The 17492-nt window shown below is 36.4% G+C and overlaps 1 protein-coding gene across 1 annotated transcript; it reads right to left on the bottom strand.

The window, feature by feature from the left end:
* Nucleotides 1-1706: 1706 nt before the first annotated feature.
* Nucleotides 1707-4162, bottom strand: LOC121427829 (calsyntenin-2-like). Its single transcript, XM_041624396.1, has 2 exons — nt 3841-4162; nt 1707-2095 (listed from the first exon to the last, which is right to left on the bottom strand). The coding sequence occupies exons 1-2, from the start codon at nt 4080-4082 to the stop codon at nt 1774-1776; spliced, it is 564 nt and encodes a 187-aa protein (XP_041480330.1). The 5' UTR covers nt 4083-4162; the 3' UTR covers nt 1707-1773.
* Nucleotides 4163-17492: the final 13330 nt, after the last annotated feature.

The raw sequence follows: 17492 nt of genomic DNA, 5'->3' as shown, positions 1-17492 counted from the left end.
AGATAATTACCATGCCAAAGAACATGAATGCCCATACAAGAACACAATCACAATCAATACAACCCAAATGCTGAAAATATTTGTTTAATGTAACCATGATGAAATAAAGGGACTAAACCGATCATCCATCAAGTTTTTCACAATACTGCTCAGGCAGGTGTTTGATATGGGCTCATTCACACTTGACAAATTCTCCAGTAAGAACATGGATACATCTTTCCTTCCCTCTCTCTCAAGTTCAACCCTAACTCCTGACATTCATGCCAAGTCAGCACAGTAATAGAAGCCCCCATGAGGGACAACATGAGTGATATTAGATTTGCCCCGGTTTTCATTACAACATGTCAAGGCGCTGCGTAAGGGGTGCTGTTAGCTTGAGATAACCATGTACGGAATTCCATCAAGTGTTTAGAATGTAATTGGGGGCAATTCTTAGAGGAAAACCGCAAATGAAATGGTCCTTTTGCCGAAAAAACCTTGGCTATATTTAGTTTTTAACCATTTGGAATAAATATATCTGTAAGACAAGTAAGATAGTTCTAGACTGGTTTCAACATCCTTTCATCCCCACAAAAATTTTAGATATTAGCTCCCAGTCTTGATTTAAGAATTTTAGGACGTCTAATTTAACATGCATGCATGTGCAACTATGTAGTTTTGTTTCATTTCCAGCTGACAAATTTCATCACACTTCTAAATCACACACTGTCAAGGCCTACTGATTTTAAGATTTAAATAGTCTGCCACTTCTTGAAGTATTTAATTGCAGAAAAGACCTCTTTCTTTAAAGCTAAATGATACTTGCACAAGTACTTGTGTAAAAGATGAAGGATGTTTGATGAACCAATTAACTTTCCCATTTCATTCAGGCTCTGTATTCCATCAGATAAATATCTCAAAATACAGACATTTTACTTCCATGAGACCTAACAATTCATATTATGTGCTTTTCGCCCACACAAATGTGTCTGAAATAGCATACCCATATCAAATTGTCAGACCTCCTATACACACTACTAAACATTTGCAATCTTGGGGTGATTTATACAAATAGAACATATGTCAATAATATTGAGGGTCTTATTTAAAAACTCACAAAAGATTGGTGGTGATTCGTCACGACAAAGAAACATTTTTCTCCAGATCTGAGTCATTCAAAACAGTATTTTTCTCAGCCTGAATTCTATATGGGGATCTTTACTTTTCTAAAATCCAGGTAAAGACGCTTTTTTGTTATTTCTTTGTGAGGAAAGATTTAATCTTTTACCCCTTTGATGATGAAACATGAGCCATTCTTTGGCTGGTGAAAAGTACTTTACTCAATAAATGCCACCACAATGGTTGAAATGTACATTTTGATACTGGAGTGCTTATATCAATAAACTAGACTCAAACTGCATTTTATTCCAAGTTCAGAGCTGAAATTAGGAAGTTTAAAAGGTCATAAACACTTTTTTTGATATGTGATCGAAATTTATATATTGATTTGTATCACCCAGATTTGATACTTTCTTCACTATTCGAAGCTTTGGGGATACAAAATCTCATTGAATTTTTACATTTTTTTAATGAATATTGTATATGTATCAGAAAAAAAAGCATTTTTTTTTCTTTATTTACAGATCTTTGGCTTTGGGACATCTCTGATAGAGAATTTGGAAAATATATAAACAATTGTGATTTTTCAAATCGATATCTTTTGAAATCAGCGAACAACCCCTGTAAAGGCTACGAAAATAAGAATAACAACACCAATGCTATTCAACGTGACAATCACAAAAATACAGAATTTACCATTACCAATCTCAATAGACATCCATTCAAATAACAAAACAGCAAAAACAAATCAAAACTTGAAAGATTTTTTTTAAAAGTCAAGTTCTTACCTTTGATGTCTATTTTAAATGGCATTCCTGGTGTCATAACATCATAGCTGCAGATTGTTGAAAATCCAGGAGAACAGTCGTCGTCGACTGCTTGAATTTGAAGAAATTTATGAGGCACGGTGCCTTCTTCTACCGTCGCTTCATACGAATTTTGTAAGAAGCGTGGCTTGTTATTATTTGGGTCGCGCATGACGATGTGAACTTGCGCACTGTGTAGGAAAGACAAAAATTGGGATATTCAAACAGTGTATCAAAATGTTAATAACTTGGAAACTTAATTCATATTTCTAATGTGAAACTGACAGAGTCAAATTTCAACACCATAAACCTGTACATCATCAAAAAGCGTGACCAAAATATGATTCCTACATTGTCTCAATGAGGCCATTCTCATTACGCTTTCTAAAACTAGTTTACTGGAAACCGATTCAGGAAACCACTTTGGAAGATCGCTTTGCTAGCGTTCTCACTTGATCACACGAAAGTGGTTTTCAAAATCACTTCACGTAAAGCGCTCTTGTTGCTATGGAGACGCTCTCAGTGGGGTGACACGTTTCGCACGAAATTCGAAACCGCACCATAGGCATTCTACACCTGTCGTGTGGGGTAGCGCGCTCAAAATGTGCGAAGATCGCTTCCCGAAGAACGGTTGTGTCCTCACTTACGCTAAAACCAGTTTAACGAGGCAAAGCGATCTTGAAAACTACATCGCGAGGTGGTTTTCCAAACTGGTTTGGAAGATCGCTTCCAAGACCGCTTTGACCGTTTTCACTACGTGTTAAACTAGTTTCCACTAAACTAGTTTTAGGGACGTAGTGAGAACAGCCTCATTGATTGGTTAATTATGTTAAGTTTGAGATGGTGCATATATTTGGTTGCATTTAAAAAATGTATGAATTTGCTGAAAATTGGATCTTTACGATCAATGGATCCAGAATCCTGCTAAATTCAAAATATGAAAATGGGTCCTTAACTTCTGAATTCTCTGTAAGCTTTAGTTTGATTTAATCATAAACGTTCAAATGAAGATCAGAATTGCATTCACTTCTCAGAATCATATTCTTTTGCTAATCTGTGCTTGCTAAAATGATGAGATACCGAAGGCCCATTAAAAATACAAGAATTAGAGAAATCCAGGATAACGTAACTGATTGAATAAAATTCAATGCCATTCTTTTACTTTATCGTTTTCTGGAAAAATTTTTTTTTTACTGCTTTCATTTTACAGGTAGAAAGACGTCAATAAAACAGAAGCCTTGAAAAGAAGATTTCTCAATTGTTCTAAAGAAACGCTGACAGATGATGCACTTAAGGGATTTAAGTGTTTACAGTTCAAGAAGAATCTGCAATGACGCTACACAACGTCAGCCAACATCCAGGCATTATTATCTTACAAAAAACAATAGATGACATTTGATATTGTAACTTACAAAACACTTAATGGATTATATTCTAATAGTCCGGCTTAGTTGTTGCCATAGACAATATAGATAATGATACAAGCATCTTTCGAGAATATTTTTAATGGTATTTAGTCAAAATTCAGGATTGTAAGCAATTCAACGGAAGCAATGGGGATTTAGAGAGGTATCCAACTTTGGTAACAAGATGATTTGTGTTAATAAAAGAAAAATAACACAGAATAATCAATGTTTAGAAGAAAACAGACAAAGAAAGAGACATGTAGCTGCTTAAAATGTGAGATCACTAAGACTGTAAATCAGAAAGTGACAATTTGGTTAGAAGATTGTGACATGGTTTAATGGCAGTATTGTATTAATTCTTTTAATTTTGTAAAACCTTGTACTTTTAATTCAATTACGGTTTATTAAGTGGCAGTCATGGGCCACTTTTCATCATTTTATAATTGCAAAATCAGCCCAAAGAACAATAAAAAAAAAAAAAATAAAAAAACTGTATCGCGAAAATTAACAAATAAAAGTTCCAAACTTACGTTGGGGAGGAGAGAGGGGGCGTGCCGCAATCTGACGCCCGAATGTGAAATCTCCACTCCCTCGTCTCGTCACAGTCTTTGACTGCTGCGTTAATGGCACTACTGACTGCCTCTACAGAACCCGTGCCTTTTGCTCCGTTCTGCACGCTGGCTGTAAACGGAACGCTATCCCCTATGTTAAAATGGCAGATTTTTCCATCAGCCCCCTCGTCCAGGTCATGCGCGACAAGGGGGTCGAGCATCTCAAGCTTCCCGTTTTCGTTGATTTCCCCTCTGAAGAATTCTGTCTCCCAGTAGGGTGCATGATTTGATGTGTCTGTAGAAAAAAAGGGAATATAAAAAAAATAGTGAAAATCAAAATGGAAATCAAGTTGTGCAGAAGGTCAAAACAATTATTGTATTTTTGTAATTATTTGTTATTGTGAGTACTTTCCATGTTGTGAGAAAGGATTTTTATAGTAAAACAAAGATCCAAGACAAGGGTTTGCTACTTTGAGCCAAAAAAATTGAAATATGACCCATTAAATACATAAACTTAAATGTACAGGAAAAAAGTTTATTTTGTAGCCTCATATACTGTACATTTCTATGAGCAGTGTATGTGACTCACAGTGACCACTGATCATTTCAATGAAATCATCTAAAATCTTAATTTTCAGAGCTATGCGCAATTATCATTAATTTTTCTGAATATCTTTAAGACAGTTCCTTCTATAGTATAATTTAAATATCATGACCACATTTTGTCTTGTTAACTTTTTTAATCCCTAATCTGTTGTTTTTTTAATTTTTGTTCTGAATACTTTAAGATTAAACATAATAATTTCATTCCAAATTACATTTGGCACATCCACAAATCATGACACAAATTCACAACAAACAAATCAAATCAAAACAAAACATAATAAAGAAACCAAAATATTGCTTGGTACCTGTTTGATGAAATCTAATATATCCCCTTATACCTCTTTCTACTAACATATCCATGACACATAATACCCTAGACCTGTGAATTCAACGACTTCTAAAAATACAGCGTACAATTTAAGATGGGTGCAACTTTAAGGTACATTTCAACACGAGACACCCCAAAACCCTACTGTTACAAAACCTGATACATTTGTCTGTGAAAGTGGTGACTCGTAGTCATGCTCTAAATGTTTAGTCTTTCAAAGAAAAATGCTACCGAGTGTACAAATCTCGATATTTCAAACATCATCATGTTCAATTCTGCAGTAATTCTGCTAAATGAGGTCATATTAAAGAAGGTGGGTCCTGTCGGTAATCTGATTACAGTCAAGGAGCCTATCATGGGTCTTCTAAAAGAAGATATTCAGTTCAAGTAATGGGTGATTCTTCACTCACACTGCTCATATTGCTACATATTCAGTTCAAGCAATGGGTGATTCTCCATTCACACTGCTCATATTTCTACATGACTCTGAATTTAAAGGTGGTGTCACACCTCGGCATTTTAGACAGCGTATGCCCGACGGTATCAAAATTTCTCTAAAACGTCGGCATACGCTGAACTTTGATTTTTTTTTCAACTCTGGGCGTATACTTAGTGTATTCATAACGAGTTGGACCTATACATAACGTATTAGTAACTTATATCGAACGCTTCGTTAACTTATAAATAACGTATTCCAACGAATGCCTTGCGTATTGCTGGCGTACACAACTTATGCCTAACTTACGCATAGCGCGCGGCAGCGTATCGCTGACGAACACGTGTCGTAGCCAATAAAAAGGCTGCCACTCGACTATTCAAATCATAACCGCACGATGCATCACCGTATCAACACCACCGCCATGCCGAAGAAAACTCCTGTGAACCCCACCTTTATATACCAATTCCTATAAACGTTGTCAATATGCCATTATACGGTAGCTACACGTTCCATAAGTTTTGTGGTCGTCCGGAGCACGTCGTCATACGTCTTCATACGTCAATATACGTTGGAGTTAAGTTACACATACGTTCAAAGCACGTTACTCATAGGTTACAAGTAAGTTTTAGGGTACGCTGGACATTATCTCGACGTACATCGACTTATGAGTAACTTACGAGTAACGTGTGTCAATGTGTGTCAACGATCGCGTAACTTGCCTACAACTTATGGCCCGCGTATGAGCCATACGCTGGCATACGTCGAAAAATTTTGCGCTTGCACTAAATTTTTCGACGACCTCGCCATATGACGACGTATACCAGCGTGTTTTAGCGTACTCTTAACGTATGCAAAACTTACCCGTAACGTATTCGACGTACGCCAGCGTATTCGCCAAATTCCTCATACGTCGGGCATACGCTGTCTAAAACGCCAAGGTGTGACAGCGCCTTAAGAAACAATATAAAGCTCAAGATCGAACTCTAAGCACTATACAGAGAATAATTTTCCTAGTATCGCATCGCAATTTGCTCCACATTTTTGAAAGATTGCTATGCATGAAGCCTTTTGTACATACATTACATGTAATACTTAGTTGAGCTTTTCTCTCATGACTAAAAATGCTATTCAAATTTGTAAAGCAAAATTATTCCCTGCTATAATCTGAAATACCATACTGTGGTTAAAGGCAAATTTGATAGAGAAAAACATAGAGAGTGAGAGTAAGAGTGAAAGTGAGAGAAATAGAGAGATAGAAAGATAACAACAGGCAGAAAAAAGAGTTAAAGGCAATAGCGAGAAATGAAAGAGAACCGGTACAAAAAAAAGAGTGAATAAAAAATATCGGGAACACAAAAGCGAATACATGTAAGTAATGGCCTGAAATAATGAGAGGTAAATCAACTGACAAATAGATTGAAAAAATATTTAAGGCCAAGATATTTTGTAACTCTGAGGAACTATTAATACATAACTTGCCAAAAGGCCAATATACAAATATAAAAAATATATTCAGGTTCAGATTTCAACCATTATTATGACTCTATGATGAAACATCTTTTTAACCAGATTGTTATCTTGAGATGTATCAAATTTTAAGTACAACAATAATTTTCCAAATTTTTCCTTCGCACTTGTACAAAGGCACTGTTGATAAAGATTAACAATTGGCAAGTGACATTTAATAATGAATCATATATGACACACAAAATATCATAAATCATTTTCAATGAATTTCATTGTCATTTTTGTTTTGATTGGAATACAAATTGTTTTTGGCAATCATTGAATAAGCATTTTGTTTTAAAAATTGTAATAATAGTTGTGCTTTGTATCCTCTGGCAAAATAGTGCTAAATAGATATTGCTTTTAATATTATTCATATTATGTTATGTATACAGGTACATACATTTTTCAAAATAGAAATCCATGCTACTTATATGTTCTCGTGATGACCTGTCTATCAAATTCCCAAATATCGATTGAAATTTAGCATACCTTCAAATTACTATTTACTCAATAAATATCACTTGAATAACAATAGAACTTTACAAGTACCCTATCAATCAACAAGTTAGTGTTTCAGTAATATAACTTAATATCCTCATTCAAACTATTCGTTGCTGGTATTTTCTATTGTCTACCCACCATCTTCAAAAAGATATATGAGATACGTAAGTGAATACAAAATGACAACATAAATTCCAAGTATGAAATTGATCCCCAGTTTCATTGTGCCAATAAAGGTAGAGTATACTGTAAAGTCAACAACTTGTTTCCATGCCTCATTTGTTTTATTTCGAGGATGATGATGATGAATCGCTACCGCACGAAAAGTCAACATGTCTTTTCATTATCATGAGGACCATGCAATAAGCCAACCCTCCATCTAACGAGAATATTGATTTTTGAGTGTGACAAGAGCAACACCAATATATTAATCATGGAGTATGAATCATCGTTTCATCTGCATCTCCTGCCACCACTGTCGTAATCACTCCCCTACCCCACCCACCCCCATTAATCTTTTCATCTGCATTTCCTACCAACACTATCATCATCAGCCCCTCCCCCAGTTATCCTTTATCTTTTATCACCACTCTCATCATCCATCACCCCCACAATATTCTTGTTACTGGTATCTGAATCTCCCACCACATCATCCCCCATCAACCTCATACACCCATTTCCTACCACTACTATCGCCTCCCCCCTCCATTCTGTTGCCATCAGTATCTCCCACACTCTAAAAAAAGAAGAGTAAAAAATTACCTAATGGGTAGAAAGGGATCAAGCATGTTTGCTGTGTAATATTCCCCCAATATTGGGCATTAATGGGCAATATGCAAGTTTAAAGGGTAAACTTCAACGCAACATTGCGTAAAGTTTGCTATGTATTTGTTATCATTTTACCCAGCAAGCATACATGTTCCCATTTTACCCAATATTGTGTAAACTTTTTTTAGTGCACCACTACCACCATCATAATGACATAACTACATGTACCTCCTCCCCCACCACTTTAATACTCCCCTCACGGCCCCACCCCTGAACTGAACATACATGAACGGCATTATTTTTACAACCACCAAATCTCCATCCCCCCCACAAATCATCATATATCCTTATAATACACTTGGCAATACAGTGTTTGATGCCCCCACCCCCGGGACTGCATCCCGACTACCGTCACCTCCATCACACCAGCGAACACAATCTCCACACATCCCCATCTATCTATCTCTCCTCCATCCACACACTATCAGTATTATGATTGCTTTGATACACAAAAGGCATTACGCCATTTCCCCACACTGGTGCAATGGCAACGCATTGTCATTTACATGCATAATGAGAATTTACACTGCGACTCACATATGCATACACAGTTGTTTATTACCGTGCTCATCTTGTGTTATGATTATATACACCTATAGTATGGAATTCTTATCTCCTTTATTTGATTATCTTGTGTTTACATGTATACATTGAGACAAAGAGTCCATTTCGCTCGTTTGAAGTGAACTATTTCTGGCATTACATTCTATGTTTTACAGAATTCTTCCAGTCCAAGCTTTTCTATATTAGAAAAGAGAGCATGTTTAATAACTGATTGTTATCATCTATCAGTTTTCTTTATCCTGTGTGCAGCACATCATCTCCATCACAATTGTATGAAACACATAGAATCTCTACTAACAAGCAGAAATGTTAAAGAAAATCAAAGTAAACAAATCTAATGATGATACTGTAGAAGTTTAATATGAAGAAAATGCAGTGAACTTGCAACATATCACTGATATATTTATTTGCATGTATATTGTGTGTATAATAATTCAGTATTTGTATGAAAGAGAGAATACATACTGTGAATGTATGCTCATATAAAACTACATAATACAGCCTTGATGAAGACTAGTGAACAGGCCTCCATCTTTATTTGAGATGAGTCATCCCATATTATCTCCAAAGAGGCCATACACTCTCTCTACCGTGTCCATTTTTACATAACATATTACTTTGTCCTACATACTACCAGGGATATATCCCTGATACTACCGTTCATTGATTTATCCACTCTTCCATTGCATTTCATTCTGGAACAGAATTTCATTTTTACATCATTTTCCTTTGCTACCAAACTGCATGTCTCTTCCATCTTCCTCACCGTAGAACTCATCACTTTTCTCTTGTTTTGCCTGTTTATACATGTATGTTGATATGTCAGTATTCCTGCTTGTCCTGTTTTCTATCTGCTCCTGTCTGTCCCCAACCCCCTCTTATACCCTTTCTTTTTGTTTATTTACTTTCAGTCATTCTTTAGTTCTTTTGCTTCTTTCTCCCCCTCTCTTTCCTTCATCCATCCTCTCACTCTATCTTTTTCTGATTTCACTTTCAACTGACTCAATAAAAGCATGTGTCTTTCTTTAATTCCATATTTCATTATTTGTCACTTTTTCATTCTCTCTCTATTGCAGCCTTCCTCGGACTTTTTTCTCTCGCCATATTTTGTACCGTGTTCACACAGTGACACGGCTCGGGGGTTCAACACGCGAGCCGTGCTCAACACAGCAATTTTATGCTGTGTAAACGCGATCAGTGTGATCCGCGAGCCGTGTCGAACACGGCTTTTTTGATCCGCCAAAATCGTAGGTTTCAACCCGCGAGCCGAGTCAGACTCGGCAATTTTTTCGTGTGTAAACAGAAAGCCGTGTCGAACTCTCTTGACCAGGTCACTGCGCGCGCTTTCACTTTTGGCATTGTTGTTGTTCGCACGGACAAGATTCGATTCCGGCGGTGAATTTCCCGCGTTTAATTTGCGACGTCATAATTCTTCCGTTCGAGATCCGCGAGCCGTGTTGAACTCGCCTTTTTATATGTATGTATAAACGCGATCTCTGATCCCTTCTTCGCAGTGTTCAACCCGGCTCGCGGATTCAACACCCGAGCCGAGTCAATGTGTAAACACGGTAATAATCACTATTTCCTGTTACCTTCAAAATCCTTTCTGCAATCCCTTGCCATTGTCATCAAAACCATCCCCCTCCTTCTCCTTCTATCCTTACCTTCCTCCTCTCCCTACCAGCCCCTTCCATCTCCTTCCACCCCTCATTCTCATTCTCTCTTATCAGCATTCTTCCAATCTTTTTCTCTCACCATAATATAATCACTATTTCCCTACATTCAAAATTCCTTCTGCAATCCCTTACCATTGCCATCAAAGCCATCCTCCTCCTCTCCTTTTATTTCTCCTCTCCCTACCATCCCCTTCCACCCCCCCCCCACCATCTCCCTCATATCATACCAATCCAACATGTGGAAGCCACCGGTATTTTATCTGTCATCCGTTCCTACCAGTGATGAATAGTTGAACCTTGATGGTCTCCCCCACATACATTATCCATCGATGACCTCATCAATTTCACCCACTCACAGTTCTATACGCATTGCTATACGTGTGCTATAAAGCACTCTATATGCCTATCAACTTGCATTTGCAGTCTTTTAAATTGTATATATGTATAGCTGAGTGAAAGATGTTTAAGTATCTTTATCTCTAAAAATATGAGTTGTTTACATCAAAGGCATTATGTTCATCTCCTAATTATGAATGGGAAGAGGTTGAATTGGTATATGTCCACATCTAACAAAGATAAGTAAGAAAAAAATCCTGTTACAGATAGTGCACATGTACATCTTACTTGGGGGAGCAGAACGGGTGAATTACACAATGATGTCTATGATTTCATAATCGTTATTGGTATCAGTGTAAACAGTGTTATATTAGAGCGGTGTGTTCACATCTACTGGAGATGATGTATAACAAACTGCCACCCCCCTCACCATTAAAGTGTATCTTGAATATTTCTATCATCCATTGCAGATAATTTAAGATGTCAACATCTGATTTTACATTATGCTAGATAAAATGCGGATATAATTTATAAAGTAAAAAACTGGAGGACCGTTAAGCAATGTAAAATGTAATGATTCATGAACTACATGTATCATTAGTACAGTATAAGTATCATCCAAATAAATGAAAAATACAAGTTCAAAATTTGTTGACAGAAATGTTCTCCATTATGGTGGCCTGTGTTACATTTTTTGCAAAATCATGTTGTTGTCAGTTTTTTTATGTACAAGCACTGTATACATGTAGTTGTTCAGTATTTTTTTCCTGGCATTTATCAGGTAAAGCACTCTATCTCTATTATCCATCTTGCAGTATATCAGAAGAGCATAACCAGAAAACAACAAAGTGCACTGAACCACTTGTTAAGATTCATACATTGATGCCAAAAACATTAATCCCAATTAAGGCCACCGCACACCTTACGACTGTTCGCGATCCGATTTGATTTTGGAACAAATCACATTTTGCTCGTTTTTGAAAATGTGAATGGAACATATCATTTTATTTGAGGTTAGAATTAATTGAAACAATAATATTATAACTAATTTGAAAGTTTACAAGCCTTTATTTTGGAGTAAGGGCCAAATTAATTTCAAATTATAGCCAATTGTACAACTGCTATGACGTCATTACGACTAAATATTAAAAATGCTTTTATTCTAAGAAGGATGATAACATAGTCATAGATTTGATCATAGGTATTTGTGCAATGATTTAGAACATTACACAGTAGTAATATATTATAATATGTATCAATATTAGCATCAAATTCTACTACATTTTATTATGAAATTGGGTCGCAGACCAGTCGTAAGGTGTGCGGTCGCCTTTACACATGTGGAGTAGTTTTAACACCAAGGCTCATGTTGTGTACTAAGCCATTTCGGACTGACTTCTCCACTCCTAATAGTTCAATGGAATTGACTACCCAAGGATCAATATCACTTGAACAGAACACACAACACCAGATCAATATATTCGCAGCATAGCCAGCTGCACAAAGACCATCCATCTAATTGATTTATCACCATGGCGATGGCGGATATTTCTGCTAACGAGCTCAACCACTGACCCATAATGTTCACAGATACTGTAGGTATCATCAACGATGCAATGTGGTGCTTTAAGTTTGATGTCCACTTTAAAATCAATCAATGATAATCCAATGAGAAAACAAATAAAGATGCCAGTTTTCTAAAGGATAATTTTTGTGCAAATGCCTCACAAGTTAATGCTTTATCAAGGATAATCGCATTTGTGATGGTCAAATTATCAAATTTAAACTCATTATGAGTTTGAATTTGGCTACAAATTTGAAATGAACTTCAATTTTTCCTGATGAACTATTTCTTCACCTGCATATCTTTCATATTTTAAATGTACATAATTATTCAACTATTTATTCTATTTATTTATTTTTATCTTATTTCATTTTTTTTTTGGGGGGGGGTTTATGACACAAGCTTATTGCTGGTTCATGTAATTTAAATTTTCATCTGCAAATTCACGAATAATTCATTAAACTCAAATATTGAGTCTTTTGAATCGTGTTTTAAGGACTCTCAATGCACTGGACAAGAGATCATTCTACATAGAGGAGGCGCGATAGCTCAGTCGGCAGAGCAGGGGATTCGTATTCCGGTGACCCGGGTTCAATTCCCACTTGGTGCGCTAGTGCCCTTTGGTAAGGCATTAATCCTCAGTACCAGGTCCTTCGGAGAAGACCCTAAGCCGTCGGTCCTCTGATTGCTTACTTACAAGCATTCATGCTTTCTTAGCAATCAGGTAAAAAAAATCACCACCAATTCACCAGTCCTGAAAAAATACTAAAACATGATAAATTTGAAATATTATCTGCTATCATTTTAAATCATATAACCCACTATCAAGTGAGAGGGGACAATACCAGGCCAGGTGTGGACCTAATTGGTAGCCGCTGATTTCCTTTCCACTTACTACGAAACAAGGGCAATACTCTTGTTTACAATCCACATGACAAAACACCTTGAATCTTATTCCGTCATGTCACGCTATAACCCCCTCAGAAGTTTAATTATGCAGGCATCCCTCTGGGTTCAGCAGAAACACAGACACTTGCCAAGTTCTAACCATCCTTAACCCTTTTACTTCCATGAGAGTCTAATACACTGTAGATTAGGATCGTGGATAAGGCCGACATATAACTATGATGAATGTATTAAGTATTCACAATTTTTAGTTCCTCTGTCTATCGCAGACCATGTCAACACATTGATGCTTAATGGAAGTTTTACGGCAAACACCATGTATGTAGTCCTGAAAAGGACCGTTTGTTATTTTTTCTTGATTGTACATGTATGTAGCTCTGAAAAAATGATGCTTATTGAAAAAAAATTGATGCTAACCGAACAAGACAAAGAATCAAATTCCTACATGTATGCATTAATTTAAATTACAACCTTTCTCCCTCTTTTCAAGCCCACCCACAGTACAAGTCAACTTGGAGAAACATGGTTCAGCAGAATCACCTATAAGAACACACTTTTTTAAAGGACAAGTCCACCCCAACAAAAAACTTGATTTGAATATAAAGAGAAAAATTCAACAAGCATAACACTGAAAATTTCATCAAAATCGGATGTAAAATAAGAAAGTTATGACATTTTAAAGTGTCGCTTCATTTCACAAAACAGTTATATGCACATCTCGGTCGGTATGCAAATGAGGGAACTGATGACATCACTCACTCACTATTTCTTTTGTATTTTATTATATGAAATATGAAATATTTTGATTTTCTCGTCATTGTCATGTGAAATGAAGTTTCATTCCTCCCTGAACTCGTGGAATTCCATTATTTTAACATTTTGTGCTTCAGGCAAGGAGATCCTAATCATCAAATTCGTAAAAATTGAAGTATTGTATAATTCAAACAATAAAAAACAAAAGAAATAGTGAGTGACATCATCGACTCTCTCATTTGGATGTAACTGGCTCGTTCAAGTAACTATTTTGTTAAAAATAAGCAAAACTTTGAAATGTCATAACTTTCTTATTTTACATCCAAATTTGATGAAATTTTCAGCATTGTGCTTGTCTGATTTTTCTCTATTGATTCAAATCAACATTTTTCTGAGGTGGACTTGACCTTTAAAACCATTTTTTGATTGATTTTTCAAAGATGCTACTTTTACAACCATCAACCCCACAAAAAACCACTTAACACAACCATGGCATTTAGTTTTACTATACATCTTTGTCATAACATTTTGGGGGCAATTTAGTGTCCATGAAACATAAGTAATAGTTTTAAAAAATATCTGGATCCTTTTAAACTTGGCCTTCATCAAAGTGGTCATAGAGCTGTATATTCTCAGTTTGTGATATATTTGAGGGAATACTGGCTACCGTGAAACACACAAGTGTTAATCTTTCTAACAGAAATAGAAATTTGGCAAGAAATTTAATCAAATCTTCATGGGTACATTGGCAGGTTTGCGTAATAAGATTTGAAATCTTTAGTTTGCAGGCATGAGGTAGGTTAATCACATACAACAAAACTAATTGCATGTGGGTAAAGGCCTCCAAATTATGCAGATCTTTCAAATATTTTGTTTATTTCCTGTCTGTTCTTGGAACTTCCCATTTTCGGCGGCAGGAACATTTATTTAAACACATATGACTTTATTTTTATCAAAAGGGCAAACTTAGGCAATAATGCCATACACCATAATATTGCAATTACATATGGTGTAATAATCGTCTTTGATGTTCAGTTCAAACCCAAGGGTGTAATTACACTGTCTTAACACCTTTTAGTTTAACAGTGTTTCCCAGTCAAACCTACCTACCACCACCAAGTACCAAATTTTGCCAGAGTTTCACTTAGCCTAATTCTCTGTTACTTAATGACCCAGAAAATTTTAATAATGTTGCTTGTACCAGCATTTATAGGCCTAATAAGCAAAGAATGTCCTACTTAAAAAATAAAGGTATTGCCATACAATTGAACTGTGGAAGAAACTAGTTTAAAAATAATTTGGAAACAGTTGATAGTACATGAAGAATTTGCATATCTGGTCACATTCTGGAATCACCCCCCCCCCCCAAAAGGAAAGAAATTCTATATCAACATACCACAGAAAATGCATACACATAGGCCTATTCAGCCAAACATTCCAGCATTTACAATATTTATTCTGAATGTTAGGGCATCTTTTCGCAACTCAAGATTTTTTTTTTATGTGGCATTGTCACTCAAAGTAAAAAGAACTTGAAAACTCACAATGACAAATCCTATCACAACAAGTATACCCCCCACAAGATTCCTTGACCAAAGCACTTGACCACTATCTTTTGTTGGTAAATTGGTCTGGATGACACTATAGAGCCCTTGTGTACATGCAGACACAGACACAATAAGAGGATTAGAGCAATTAGGGTCTACTATTGTACACATCTCATATGGATTAACCTTGAGAAAGGAACCTTTTCTGTTATAGGATTAGCATGTAGCTGAGAGTAATTATTACATCATTTGCATACTATTAGCGTGGGGATGGTATTAGTACCTGACTACAACTTGTAAGTAGGTATTTTAGTATTTATTCCTTGAACTTTTATAACGATGGTATGGCAGCTCAGCTACAGCCGGGGTAATACTATGATACCAGGTATCAAAGCGCAGTTGAGTATATGCACATAATAACTGGCTATGTAATTGGTCATAATATATTTTAATACAAACACAGCCTTAATAACTCTTCCTCCCTTTCCTCCTTAGATACAATATAATCTTTTGATTACTTTTTCGCAAAATAATCTAGTAGGAGTGTTGCTATTGTAATTGGCTATCTATGAGTGAAAATTAAATTGATCCACAAAGAACAATAAAGGCCAAACAATATATAAAGTATATTTGATCATGGAGGGATATCTGTTTGGTCTGACTGAATAGGCGGTTTCAAACCGCCTCGATCACAAGAATCCCCGTTAAATTACGAGAACTTTTTAAGGCTAAAAAATACCCGTTAATTATTCCTGCATTCACACCGCCCCGAAACGCATCCTTCGGGATAAGTTCCCGAAGTTACGAGCATGCGCAGTATGGTCTGATAAGCAGGAAAGGCGCGAGATTCAAAATCACTAGCCCAGCAGCCACCCACGCCGCCGCGCCCAACGACACGCTGGGCTAAAAGTTCCCGTAATTTGCTTTCACATCGCCAAAATACCTGCGACCTTGGAAAAATCCCCACGAAAGTTCTCGTAATTTCGCCAAGTACCCACTATTTAGCGGGTATTTTCTTTCGGGGAAATTACGCGTAGTTTGCTTTCACATTACCAAAATACCTGGTATTTTCTGATCGGGGTAAATTTCCCGATCAGAGAATACCTGGAACTGGCGAACTTCGAGGCGGTCTGAAACCACCTAATGACACCCTACTTTACATGGAAAGGACATCAGTGAAGAAAGGCAACATAATCTCAGATTTCACATCACTTTTTAATCATAAACACGAACCACAATCTCATTATCACTTTCCAATTAATTGCAAAGATATATGAGGGAATCCTGGAATTTTCTCTCACTTTAACTATGATTAGAACCAATGTTTTTACCATCAAGCCTGTCAAAGTCATCATTCACTTTACAGTGTCAAGTTCAAGAGAGACAAAGCATGAGTCCTCCTCATTAATTTGACCCTCAATGAATGAGGGAGGGGCGTCAGTAAAAGTGTCAGATTACCCGTGAAATCCTGGAATTTTCTCTACCTTTAATTATGATGATCAGAACCCATGTTTTGACCATCACTGTCAAAGTCATCATTCACTTATAGTAGTGTCAAGTTCACAAGGGACAAGACAGCACTCATCAATTTGACCCTAGGGAATTAGTCTTTGGTCTCAGACCCGTTCTGAATGATCTTGTCTTTCTCTTTTTCTCATATAAATGAAGTACAAAATAAACAAATTTTTAAGTTGAAAATTAATAAATTTTAGTTAATGATACACTTTAAAAGAAGAAGAGTAACTTTGATCAGCCTGTCAGCTCTGTCCCTTTATCATTACCCTGACTACTGCTGCTCAATTTTACTAAAATTCAAATGCAATTTTCAGGAGGATGGTGGTCAGATTGGTTTTATGTGATATTGATTTTTTGGTAATACCGGTAAAAAAAAAATCATATAAAATACGCATTTGATCAGAAAACTGAACATTCAATTCATTAAAATGTAGCCGATGCAATCACTGGTAGAATTTCTATGCAGTGCATCATTGCCGTAGCATGGTAGCATGTGCCTTGCGAGATACAGATGGAGAGTGCATCCAGAGCCCAGAGGAGCCCTCTCCCTCTCAGATGA

The sequence above is a fragment of the Lytechinus variegatus genome, chromosome 14, assembly GCF_018143015.1.
Source record: "Lytechinus variegatus isolate NC3 chromosome 14, Lvar_3.0, whole genome shotgun sequence".
Classification (NCBI taxonomy): Eukaryota; Metazoa; Echinodermata; class Echinoidea; order Temnopleuroida; family Toxopneustidae; genus Lytechinus; species Lytechinus variegatus.
Note: the sequence above shows the minus strand (reverse complement) of the source record. Positions and strands in the feature narration are given on the sequence as shown.

What these genes read in the sequence shown, in the direction of transcription:
- LOC121427829 (XM_041624396.1), bottom strand. Translation starts at nt 4,082, where the DNA reads ATGCTCGACCCCCTTGTCGCGCATGACCTGGACGAGGGGGCTGATGGA. An exon ending in CCCCCTCTCTCCTCCCCAAC is followed by an intron (nt 2,096 to 3,840) that starts GTAAGTTTGGAA and finishes TTTCCTACACAG; the next exon opens with TGCGCAAGTTCACATCGTCA.